The following is a 13000-nucleotide window of genomic DNA, read 5'->3' on the forward strand; positions in this document are numbered from 1 at the left end:
CTCAACCTGCAAGTTAACCTTAAGGGAATCCTGGACTAGGACTCCCAAGTCCCTTTGCACTCCAGATTTCTGAATTCTCTCCCCATTTAGAAAATAGTCTATGTCTCTATTCTTCCTACCAAAGTGCATGTCCTCACACCTGTGCACATTGTATTCCATCTGCCACTTCTTTGCCCATTCTCCTAACCTGTCCAAATCCTTCTGCGGCCTCCCCGCCTCCTCAATACTACCTGTCCCTCCACCTATCTTTGTATCATCTGCAAACTTAGCCAAGATGCCCTCAGTTTCTTCATCTAGATCATTAATGTATAAAATGAAAAGTTGTGGTCCCAACACTGACCCCTGCGGAACTCCACTAGTCACCGTCCGCCATCCTGAGAAGGACCCCCTTATCCCCACTCTCTGCCTCCTGCCAGACAGCCAATCTTCTATCCATGCTAGAACCTTGCCTCTAACACCATGGGCTTTTATTTACTGAGCAGCCTCCTGTACGGCACCTTGTCAAAGGCCTTCTGGAAGTCCAAGTAGATAACATCCATTGGCTCTCCTTTGTCTAACCTACTCCTTACCTCCTCAAAGAATTCTAACAGATTTGTCAGGCATGACCTCCCCTTGATGAAACCATGCTGACTTTGCCCTATTTTACCAGGCACTTTCAAGTATTCTGAAATCTCATCCTTAATAATGGACTCTAAAATCTTACCAACGACCGAGGTCAGGCTAATCGGCCTGTAATTTCCCGTCTTTTGCCTCACTCCCTTCTTAAACAGGGGGGGGTTACATTAGCGATTTTCCAGACCTCTGGGACCATCCCTGACTCAAGTGATTCCTGAAAGATCACCACTAATGTCTCCACTATCTCTTCAGCTATCTCCTTCAGAACTCTGGGGTGTAATCCATCTGGTCCAGTTGATTTATCCACCTTCAGACCTTTCAGTTTTCCTAGCACCTTCTCCTTGATAATGGCCACCATACTCACCTCTGCCCCCCGACTCTCTTGAACTTTGGGGATGTTACTCGTGTCGTTCACCGTGAAGACTGACGCAAAGTATCTATTCAGTTCCTCCGCCATTTCTTTGTTCCCCACTACTACTTCTTTCCCTCTGTCAGATGCTAAGCTAACTGGCCTGTAGTTTCCTGCATTCTGTCTCCCTCCTTTCTTGAACAGAGGAGTCAAATTCACTATTTTCCAATCTGAATGGACCTTTCCTGAATCTAGGGAATTTTGGAAAATTAAAAGCAATACATTTACTCCCTCAGCAGCCACTTCTTTTAAGACTCTAGGATGAAGTCCATCAGGACCTGGGAATTCTCAGCCTTTAGGTCTAACAGGTTCCTTAGGGCCCTTTCCCTGGTGATTGTAATAATTTTAAATTCCTCCCACCCTTTCACTTCCTAATTTACAATTATCTATGGAATGTTATTTGTGTCCTATACTGTGAAGATATCTGTTTGATGCATCCACCATTTCTTTATTTTCCATTACTAATTCCCCGTTCTCACTCTCTAGAGGACCAACAATCACTTTACTTACACTTTTCCTTTTTAAATACCTGTGGAAACCCTTACTACATTTTTGATATTTCTAGCGAGCTCCCTCTCATACTCTAACTTTTCCCTCATTACTTTTTTTAGTTGTCCTTTGCCAATTTGTAAATTCTGTCCAATCTCAGGCTGTCGAGGCTGGTAGTACAGAACTGGAGTATTGCTGAAAGAAAGGGACATTCTGTTGAATCTTTTCGTCTTAAGCTGATCAGGAATTTCACACTGCTCCTATGCAGTCGCAGCACATGTGGTATTTTCCACTAACAGGATGCTGTCATTTAGCCAAAAAGACGTTCTGCGTACCACACAAATGAGTAATGTAGTATATGAATTTCAGTGTCAGTGTGATGTCAGGTATGTAGGCCGTACATCCCAAAGACTGGTGGATCATGTCAAACAGCACATCCCTTTGGCTGTTTGCAATAGGCAGAGTACTGACCATACATAACCTGCCCGTGCTTGTAAAACTCAGAATATTGTGATGAGTATCTAGTTCATGGTTCATTTTAATATTTTAGAGGTAATATTTAATTCTGGGAAGATTAAAAGTTAACTATAGAAAATAAGATAAATGCAGCTAAAGCAACTGTAGGGGGTGGTGTGTGTGTCAGCTTCACCTCTGACTCCTGAGCTGTCCGAATCGCTCCCACTCCCTGGCTTCTAGACCTTGGACTTATTTGGGGGTTGTGACAAAGTGCAGCAGACAACTGGTTTTGGTGCAAGAAAAAAACTGAATTTATTGGAGTCACAAATGAATTTATAACATTAGGATTACACTGAGATTATACAGACTTACAAAGTAAACTTAGTTAAGAATGGGGAACACACGGCATAACGAGGGAAAATCACACTACTAATCCCTTTACCCTTGTCCCACCCCCAAACCTAACTAAATTGAACTAGGAGAGGTCAGGGATCATGCTCACCAACCCAGGGTTCCTTGACAGTTCGAAATCCAGCCAGGTAAGCCGGTTGCAGTTTTGGGGTACACTCTTTGTGTCCTCTGGGGCCTGCCGTCCCCATGTGGTCCTGGTCTGTGGAATCTGCGAAGGTTCTTCAGTTGGGTGGAGGGCGCGGTTGTGGGGGGTCAATCTTCATGGAGGCTGCAGTTGCGGCCTTGTTGTCTTTAGTTGAGTCTGCAACCCCGTGCCCCTCACCGTGATATTGCCTGCGGGCCTGCAAACCTCCAGATCTCCTCCCTCCGCTTGGCTCAGCTCCCTGCTTAAACTCTGCAAAACCGCTCCCAACTGCTCACTGCCCAAAACTGCTCACTTCAGACCTCCTGGCCCAGTTATACTGTTTTTTTTGAATTTCTTATCTCAATCCAAATCAAGGTTAGTTCTTTGTTTGATTTTGGTGGGCTTCCCCAGGTGATTGTTGTCTCGTTGTTTTTAATGGGCTCGCATGATGTTTATCATTGACTTCCTGCCCCCGTAACTAGTCTTGAACTGAAAGCCATTGTGTGTGTAGAGTATTGATGGGTTCGCATAATTGCAATGATTGTTGTCTTCCTGCCTTAGTAGTTAGTAGCGATTATTTATGCAAGATTTTGATGGGCTTTAGTTTCATGTCTTTCTCTGGGTTGATTGTTTTAAAGGGAAGAATGCGTATTCTGTCTCCTCTCATTGTCTGGTTTCAGGTAAAAGTCCAAAAGTCATATCCTTGTTGTTGATATGAAAAATGTGGGAATTTTGAGAACCCTTCACAACTTGGAGTCTATTATACTTAAAAAGGTTGGTGCCATGTTTCTTTGAGGGGTTAATAGCTAGAAAGTTGAGAGAGAGGTGGTGACTAGTCTAATGGTGACAATGAAAACATTGTCAATTATCGTAAAAAAAAACCATCTGGGTCACTAATGTCCTTTAGGGAAGGAAATCTGCTGTCCTTACCCGGTCTGGCCTACATGTGACTCCAGGTCCACAGCAATGTGGTTGACTCTTAGATGCACTCTGAAATGGCTTAGCAAGCCCCTCAGTTGTATTAAACTGCTACAAAGTCAATAAGGAGTGAAAGTAGACGGACCACCCGGCATCAACCTAGGCACCAGAAATGACAACAGCAATCTCAGCCCTGTCAACCCTGCAAAGCCCTCCTTACTAACATCTGGGGGCTAATGCCAAACTTGGGAGAGCTGTCTCACAGGCTAGTCAAGCAACAGCCTGACACAGTCATCCTCACGGAATCATACCTTACAGGCACTCGAATCACCATCCCGAGGAACGTCCTGGACAGGCCTATCAAAGGTAGTAACACAGTCAGGAGAGAGTTGCCCTGGGACACTTCAACATTGACAACAGAACCCAAGAAGTCACATGGCATCAGGTCAAAGATGGATAAGGAAACCTCCTGCTGAATAGCACCTACTGCCCCCCTCCCGCCATCCCTCAGCTGATGAATCAGTACCTTTCTTTATTCATTCACGGGATGTGGGCTTCGCTGGCTGGGCCCAGCATTTATTGCCCATCCCTAATTGGCCTTGAGAAGGTGGTAGTGAGCTGCCTTCTTGAGCTGCTGCAGTCCATGTGGTGTAGGTACCCCACAGTGCTGTTAGGGGGGAGTTCCAGGATTTTGACCCAGCGACAGTGAAGGAACGGTGATATATTTCCAAATCAGGGCAGTGAGTGGCTTGGAGGGGAACTTCCAGGTGGTGGTGTTCCCATCTACCTGCTGCCCTTGTCCTTCTAGATGGTAGTGGCCATGGGTTTTGAAGGTGCTGTCTACGGAGCCTTGGTGAGTTCCTGCAGTGTATCTTGTAGATGGTACACACACTGATGCTATTGTGCGTTGGCAGTGGAGGGAGTGAATGTTTGTGGATGTGGTGCCAAACAAGTGGGCTGCTTTGTCCTGGATGGTGTTGAGCTTCTTGAGTGTTGTGGGAGCTGCACTCATTCAGTTAAGTGGGGAATATTCTATCACACTCCTGACTTGTGCCTTGTAGATGGTGGACAGGCTTTGGGGAATCAGGAGGTGAGTTACTTGTCACAGGATTCCTAGCCTCTGACCTGCTCTTGAAGCCACAACATTTATATGGTTGTCCAAAACTGGGCAACCGTGAGGTGCTGTGGGTCGTCAGCAGCAGCAGAATTGCACTCAACCACAATCTGTAACCTCATGGCCCGGCATATCCCCCACTCTACCATTACCACTGACCCTGGTTCAAAGAAGAGTGCAGGAGGGCATGCCAGGAGCAGCACCAGGCATACCTAAAAATGTGGTGGTTACCTGGAGAAACTACAACACAGGACTACTAGCGTGCAAAACAGCGGTTGCCACATGCGATAGACATAGCTAAACAATCCCACAACCAATGGATCAGATCTAAGCTCTGCAGTCCTGCCACATCCAGCCATGAATGCTTGTGGACAATTAAACAACTCACTGGAGGAAGAGGCCCCACAAATATCCCCATCCTCAATGATGGAGGAGCCCAGCACATCAGTGCAAATGATAAGGCTGAAGCATTTACAACCATCTTCAGCCAGAAGTGCCGAGTGGATGATCCATCTCAGCCTCCTCCAGCATCACAGATGCCAGTCTTCACCCAATTCAACTCACTCCACATGATATCAAGAAACAGCTGAAGGCACTGGATACTGCAAAAGCAATGGGCCCTGACAATATTCTGGCAATAGTACTCAAGACTTGTGCTCCAGAACATGCCGTGCCCCTAGCCAAGCTGTTTCATTACAGCTACAACACTGGCATCTACCGGGTAATGTGGAAAATTGCCGAGGTATGTCCTGTACACAAAAAGCAGGACAAATCCAACCCGGCCAATTACCGCCCCATCATTCTACTTTCAATCATCAGTAAAGTAATGGAAGGGATCATCAACAGTGCTATCAAGCAGCACTTGTTTCGCAATAACCTGCTCACTGACGCCCAGTTTGGGTTCCATCAGGGTCACACAGCTCATGTCCTCATTACAGCCTTGGTTCAAACATGGACAAAAGAGCTGAACTCCAGAGGTGAGGTCAGACTGACTGCCCTTGACATCAAGGCTGCATTTGACTGAGTGTGGCATCAAGGAGTCCTAGCAAAACTGGAGTCAACGGAAATCAGGGGGAAAACTCTCCACTGGTTGGAGTCATACCTAGCACAAAGGAAGATGGTTGTGGTTGTTAGAGGTCAATTATCTCAGCTCCAGGACATCACCACAGGAGTTCCTCAGGGTAGTGTCCTCGGCCCAACCATCTTCAGCTGCTTCATCAATGACCTTCCTTCCATCGTAGGATCAGAAGTGGGGGTGTTCACTGATGATTGCACGATTTTCACCACCATTCATGACTCCTTGGATACTGAAGCAGTCCATGTCCAAATGCAACAAGACCTGGACAATATCCAGGCTTGGGCTGACAAGTGGCAAGTAACATTCGTGCCACACAAGTGTCAGGCAATGACCATCTCCAACAAAAGAGAATATGACCATCTTCCCTTGACATTCAATGGCATTACCATTGCTGAATCCCCCAGTATCAACATCCTGGGGGTTATCCTTGACCAGAAACTGAACTGGACTAGCCATATAAATACTGTGGCTACAAGAGCAGGTAAGAGGCTAGGAATCCTGCAACAAGTAACTCACCTCCTGACTCCCCAAAGCCTGTCCACCATCTACACGGCACAAGTTAGGAATGTGATGGAATACCCTCTACTTGCCTGGATGAGTGCAGCTCCCACAACACTCGAGAGGTTTGCCACCATCCAAGACAAAGCAGCCCCCTTGATTAACACCACATCCAACACCTTCAACATTCACTCCTCCACCACCGACACAGAGTAGCAGCAGTGTGTACCATCTACAAGGTGCACTGCAGGAATGCACCAAGGCTCCTTAGACAGCACCTTCCAAACCCGTGACCTCTATCATCTTGAAGGACAAGGGCAGCAGACACATGGGAACACCACCACCTGGAAGTTCCCCTCCAAGTCACTCACCACCCTGACTTGGAAATATATCGCCGTTCCTTCACTGTCGCTGGGTCAAAATCCTGGAACTCCCTTCCTAACAGCACTGTGGGTGTACTTACACCACATGGACTGCAGCGGTTCAAGAAGGCAGCTCACCACCACCTTCTCAAGGGGCAATTAGAGATGGACAATAAATGCTGGCCCAGCCAGCGAAATCCACACCTCATGAGCAAATAAAAAAAATCCTAAAACAGCTGGTGGGTTTCCTTATCTGGGGAATGGGAAATGTGATGTCTACACTGCTCGCAAAGAAGTGCAGGCCAGAGAGTTGTTTTGTTTCAGGAGTTAGAGCTAAATAAGTTTAAAAGCATTCACTGAACCCTGAAAGGCCACATTATCATGGAGATGGATGGAGCTTAAGAAGGTTCTCTGGTTTCAATTGATCTATGTCTTTGCTGGGAGAGGGGATTCATTGCAATTTGGACCTTGTGTTGCTTTCAGTTCGTAGATAAACCCTGGGAGCTGTTAGCCGTTGCCAGGCACCTAGGGCTCAGGAGAAGTCCTGAGGAGCTGACAAGGTGACAGAAGGTCATTGGTTTCATGCTGGAGATGGTTAGGGCTCAGAAGAAGTCTTGGGAGCTGTTTAAAGCTCCTGGCAGCCAGGAGAATGGAGTTTGGAATAACCTGGGGCAGTGCCAGCTGCAAAATAGCTGAAATTGTGCAGGTAATTAGAGGCAGTATTGCAGCATTTTGAATGCAGTCTCAGGAGAAGAGATTAAGCAGTTATTGAGGCAGTCCAAGTTGGAGCAGTTTTTAAGGAATTTTAGAAGGTGGATCTTTGAAAGTGAAAAAGTCAAAATTCCTCCTGAGGGAGAGACTTTTACCAAGATTTTGTGACTCACAGTGGTCACTGACACCTGGGTGGGTTGCTGAGAAATCTATGGGATCTGTCTTGGTTGTATCTGCCATTTAATGTGCAGAGTGGTGTGTTCAAACACAATTTGCCTGTTAATTCATGTGTACCTCATGTTAATTCTGAATGTTAGAGTAGAAGATAGGTATTGTAGATTATTTAACTTTTCTGACTTTGTTTAATAAAGTTTATTTTATTTGTTTAAAACCATGGAATCTTGTGGTTTTATTCTCTTAGTGGGTAACTGGGATTTCAAACTTTGTCTACTTTAAACAAAAAGTTACTGGCCCCTAACCAGATTGTAACAATATAATATCTAAGCTTGCCAAACTATCAGCACTCTTCTCACATACAGTATAAATTGTTGTTTTCCCTTTGTATTGGTATTTTTGCAAAGTGTCCTGATGAGTGCAAGAAGAAAAGCTTTGACATGTCTCTTTTTTCAGCAATATTCAAGATCTGTACTGCCTAACATGAGATGTAATTCCACGATCGGACCACACTTACTGAATAACCCTGAGTGTGCTAGGAGTTACACTAACAACCACTTTAAGATTACCAGTTGGGCTGGCAATGTGGCTCATGTATGCTTGCTAGAGGCTACATATACTCATATGTAGCAGCTTGTCCTTTGCAGGCAATAAGAATATGTCCAGGCATTGTGCCTTTTTAAAAAATAAACAAAAGCGTCGGGGGCAATAGTTCCCTTGTGCTTTCTCTATGGCAACACCTCAACCAGTCAGAGTTGACTTGCTAACCAATTAGCACTTTTTCCTCTTATAGTATAAGTTGTTGCTCCCTTTGAAATTTGGCATTCTTGCATCTGTCCTGATGAGTCCAAAACAGAAAGTTTCTATGCATGTCTCTTTTTTCATCAATGAGCCAAATGGCCTTTGTCTTTGCTGTATAACTCTATGGCCTGAACGTTTCAGTTGGCATGCAAGGCCGGGCCCGACACACCCGACAGGTAAAATGATGCGGGCATGCAGCCCGACGTCATCGTGTTGTCTCCTGATGTTTCATTCGGCGGGTATGCGCCAGAGTCGGCTGCACGCCCGCCGATATTTAAACAGCCTATAAAGGCCACTATGAAAGTAATTAAGGTCATTGTTTACACTGCTATCCAACCTTAAGGTTGGCGGGCAGACGAAAAGGTTTAGGAAACTTCATCCACGAGTGGGATGAGGTTTCCTAAAGCTTTTGCAACTGAAATAAAAAATTTTTCTGAGATAAAAAAACATTTCCAATCTCATATGACGACATGTTTAATTACATTTTCAAACCATTTATTTATTTATTTCAAAAGCGCTTCAATCTCCCTGAGGCAGCTCTGTGCCTCAAGGAGATTGCTGTGCTCTTTCGTGCACATGTGTGAAAGAGTGCTGGAACCCGACTCTCCCTCCTCCCCCCGCCCGCACAGGTAGCTCTGAGCGCTACGGCTCGCATCTTATGCTGGTTTGGCCTTAACTGGTCCACCCGCGTAAAATGGCGACGGGGAGCTGATCGCGGGCAGCAGTCGGCTCCACGACTCCCCCTGCCCACTCCCACTGAGCCCTCCCGCTGACTGAAAAATTCAGGCCTAGGATTTTGGCTCTCCCTGAAGAACAAAAGAACATAAGAAATAGGGGCAGGAGTAGGGCATCCAGCCCTTCAAGCCTACTCCGCAATTGAATAAGATCACGGCTGCTTTTCTACCTGAACTCCGCCTTCCTGCACTACCCCCATATCCCTTGACTCCATTAGTGTCCAAAAATCCATTGACCTCAACCTTGAACATACTCAATGACTGGGCCTCCACGGCTCTCTGGGGTAGAGCATTCCAAAGGTTCACAATCCTCTCACTGAAGAATTTTCTCCTAATCTCAGACCTAAATGGCTGACCCCTTATTCTGAGCCTATTAGCCTTAGCTTAAACTCTCCAGCCAGGGGAAACAACCTCTCTGTCTATTCTGTCAAGTCCCTTTGGAAACTTGTATGTTTCAGTGAGATCACCTCTCATTCTTCTAAACTCTAGAGAATATTCACCCAATTTACTCACAGAAGGATAAAAATAAAGAAAGCGAATATTTTGCAGAATGTCCCCGGTGCCTTTAAGCTGTTGCTCACTGGAATCCCAGTCCTACCTTTCCATGAGGTTAAAGATTCTTTCACCACGTTTCTTTGGGTAATGTACGCCCAGACTCCTCAGGTAATGGCCTGGGGCTGTTGCATTGATGACCAGGAATAGTGTCATTAGGATGTCACCTTTACCAATTTGATCTCATGACCTGCCAACCTTCATTCACACAGCCACTCCTGAGGCGTTGATCCTGTCTCTAGTAGACTCATCCAGCGGTATAAAATACAAAAGTGGGAGGTCATGTTATATAGAACCTTGGTTAGACTGCCCTTGGAGTACGGTGTGCAATTCTGGGCTCCAAACTCGGATATTGATGCATCAGAAAAAGAGTAATAAAGATTGGCAGGAATGTTGTCAGGATTGAGAGAGAGAGATGATGAGAGAAGATTCAACTATCAGGTAAGATTGCCTGTCTTATCAGGTAAGACAGCTTGTGGCTCTTTCCTTTAGAAAAGAGAAGGCAATGAGGAGATGTGATAGAGGTCTTTAAAAGGAGTTTGACAGGCTGAATGCAGAGAAACTATTTGCACTTGTTGCTGAGTGCTGAACAAGCTGTATAAATCAAGAATTTAGGAGCAACTATTTTACACAATGAATGTGAAACTCACTGTTCCAGTGAGTGGTTGAAGCAGACACCATTGCGGCAGTTAAGGGGAGGCTTAATAAGGGAGAAGGGGATACAGGGAGAGAGTGGGAAGAGTTAAGTAGCGTGGAAGGAGGCTTGGGTGGGTTGTAAACACCATCACAGAGCAGCTGGGCTAAATGGCCTGTTTCTGTTCTAGAAAATTCTATGTAGGGACAGACTGAAAGCTGCTTTACTGGGACAATAAATGCCAGTCTTAGGCAGCGATGCCCATATCCTGGGTATGAATTTCAAAAAAAACGAGTGGTGCACAGAGGGTCTGGATTCAAGTGCATTTACACTGTACATCAGTGCTCAGCAAAGCCACTGAACCACAGCAATCTGCCACAGATTAGGGTGAATATTCTTCAAATCCAATTCACCTTCAGCCAGAGAGAGCTGCAGATTCCACTCCCTGTTGTGTCTGTCTCTCTCTGAGTGTTGGGTTGGAATCTTCTCAAAGCCATTTCTTACCCAGCACTTAGGGTGGCGCTGAATTTGTGCCCGGTCTCCCTCTCCCAGCACAGTGCAGGCAGGAGAGGAGGGTTCAGGCAGGGGGGGAGAGAGTGTGAGTGGGGCTGGAGACAGGGGTTAAAAGGGGTTTTGTTGTGTTTGAATTGAGCAGCAGAGGGGAGGAGTTTTTCTCCACTGATGCAGAGAGAGGGGTGGGGGTTTGCTGAGTGATTGAGAGCTGTTCTTGCCTCTCTAACCAATACAGAGCAGAGAGAGAGTGTGTGTGAGAGGGGTGGGGGTTTGCCTCTCTAACCAATACAGAGCAGAGAGAGAGTGTGTGTGAGAGGGGTGGGGGTTTGCCTCTCTAACCAATACAGAGCAGAGAGAGAGTGTGTGTGAGAGAGAGGGGTGGGGGTTTGCTGAGTGATTGAGAGCTGTTCTTGCCTCTCTAACCAATACAGAGCAGAGTGTGTGTGAGAGAGAGAGAGGGGTGGGGGTTTGCTGAGTGATTGAGAGCTGTGTTTGCCTCTCTAACCAATACAGAGCAAGAGTGTGTGTGTGAGAGGGGTGGGGGTTTGCTGAGTGATTGAGAGCTGGGTTTGCCTCTCTAACCAATACAGAGCAGAGAGTGTGTGTGAGAGGGGTGGGGGTTTGCTGAGTGATTGAGAGCTGTTCTTGCCTCTCTAACCAATACAGAGCAGAGAGAGAGTGTGTGTGTGAGAGGGGTGGGGGTTTGCTGAGCTGAGTGATTGAGAGCTGGGTTTGCCTCTCTAACCAATACAGAGCAGAGAGAGAGTGTGTGTGTGAGAGGGGTGGGGGTTTGCTGAGTGATTGAGAGCTGTTCTTGCCTCTCTAACCAATACAGAGCAGAGAGAGAGTGTGTGTGTGAGAGGGGTGGGGGTTTGCTGAGCTGAGTGATTGAGAGCTGGGTTTGCCTCTCTAACCAATACAGAGCAGAGAGAGCCGAGTAGGCAGAGTGACGGAAAAGGAAGGAGTTTTTTTGCAGCTCTCCAGCCGCGGATGTGGGCGAGTCCCGGAGCCGCTCAGCACCCAAGCCCCGAGCGGCTGTTCCCTCGCCCTATCCCCCTGTCCCCCCCCCCTGTCCCCCCGGGAGCCCCGGGAGCTCCGGCCGCAGCGATGACACCCGCCGAGCAGAATGTGACCTGGCTGATCTCCCTGGGGGTGCTGGACTCCCCCAAAAAGACCATCTCGGATCCGGAAGAGTTCCTGAAATGTGCCTTGCGGGACGGACTGGTCCTGTGCAAACTGATGGAGCGCCTGGCACCCGGCTCCCTGGACAAGGTAAACTGGCACTGGGGGGGTCTCATTCACCCCCCCCGGGGGTCCCATACACCCCCCTTCAACCCCCAAACTCACCCACTGAAACCGGACCCAACCTCAACTCCAACTGGGGCAAGTTCCGCATTTCACACCAAAATACAGAGGGTGAAAACCTCACCCAGCTCAGCTCTTTGTGGATGGATTAATTGGAGATTTTGTAATTTTTTCCTGGTTGTTATGTGGCTGGGAGATGGTCTAAAGAAAAGGATAAAATTGTTTCATGCAGCCCATAATAAAACAATGTCAGGCTTTAGGATTAAACATGTTTTGGAAACTTGCCAGGAAAGTAAAGACAACCCACAAATATCAATTCTCTTTTTTTTAAAACAAGCTACGAACTAAGATAAAATTCCCTTTCATTTGTCACACCGGGCAAGAAAAAGTGAAGTTTTATCTTAAATGGTTTAAAACTGGGAAAGTGGCAGCGTGAGGGCACTGCTTAAACTTCTGGTGGTTAAATAAATGTCAGTTAAGCCTAAACCGCAGCCTGAACAGCAGCTGCATTCTCCTGATCGTGGCGTGTGCACCGGGTCGTGGCGTGTGCACCGGGTCGTGGCGTGTGCACCGGGTCGTGGCGTGTGCACCGGGTTGTGGCGTGTGCACCGGGTCTACAGCAAATGGTTCAAACTCCTGCCCCAGCGCTCCTACTATCCCCCACACATTCCGTCCTATTTCTGTTTATATTTTGTATTAACTGGTCTGTTTGAATCTCATTGGCCTGGAGGTTTGGTAAAGGTTGTTCTGAGCACTACTGCCTTGTTAATTGATGAAAGAAGGAATTGTATTTATATAGCACCTTTCATGACCTCAGGATATCCCAAAGCACTTTACAACAAATGACGTGATTTTAAAGCACAGTCGCTATGGTAATGTAGGAAATGCAGCAACAATTTGTACACACCAAGATCCCACAAACAGCAATGTGATAAAGATCAGCTCATCAATTTTTGTGGCATTGGTTATGGGATAAATATTGACTAGAATACCTGGGATAACTCCCCTGCCCTTCTTCAAGATAGCACCAGGAGAACCTTTACTTGCACCTGAGAGGGAAGGCAGGGCCTTAGTTTAACATCTTACTCAATGACAGCACATC

The 13000-nt window shown here is 46.6% G+C and overlaps 1 protein-coding gene across 2 annotated transcripts in view; it reads left to right on the forward strand.

Annotated features, from left to right (window-relative positions):
- The first annotated feature begins 11664 nt into the window (after positions 1-11664).
- The window catches only part of arhgef6 (Rac/Cdc42 guanine nucleotide exchange factor (GEF) 6), a 166889-nt gene continuing 165553 nt past the window's right edge, over positions 11665-13000 (forward strand). For both annotated transcript variants that reach the window (XM_078547727.1, XM_078547728.1), the window contains exon 1: positions 11665-11865. In XM_078547727.1, the coding sequence (XP_078403853.1) occupies positions 11701-11865 (165 nt within the window). In that variant the 5' untranslated portion in view covers positions 11665-11700. The remainder of the gene's footprint in view (positions 11866-13000) is intronic.

The sequence above is a fragment of the Cetorhinus maximus genome, chromosome 8, assembly GCF_964194155.1.
Source record: "Cetorhinus maximus chromosome 8, sCetMax3.hap1.1, whole genome shotgun sequence".
Classification (NCBI taxonomy): domain Eukaryota; kingdom Metazoa; phylum Chordata; class Chondrichthyes; order Lamniformes; family Cetorhinidae; genus Cetorhinus; species Cetorhinus maximus.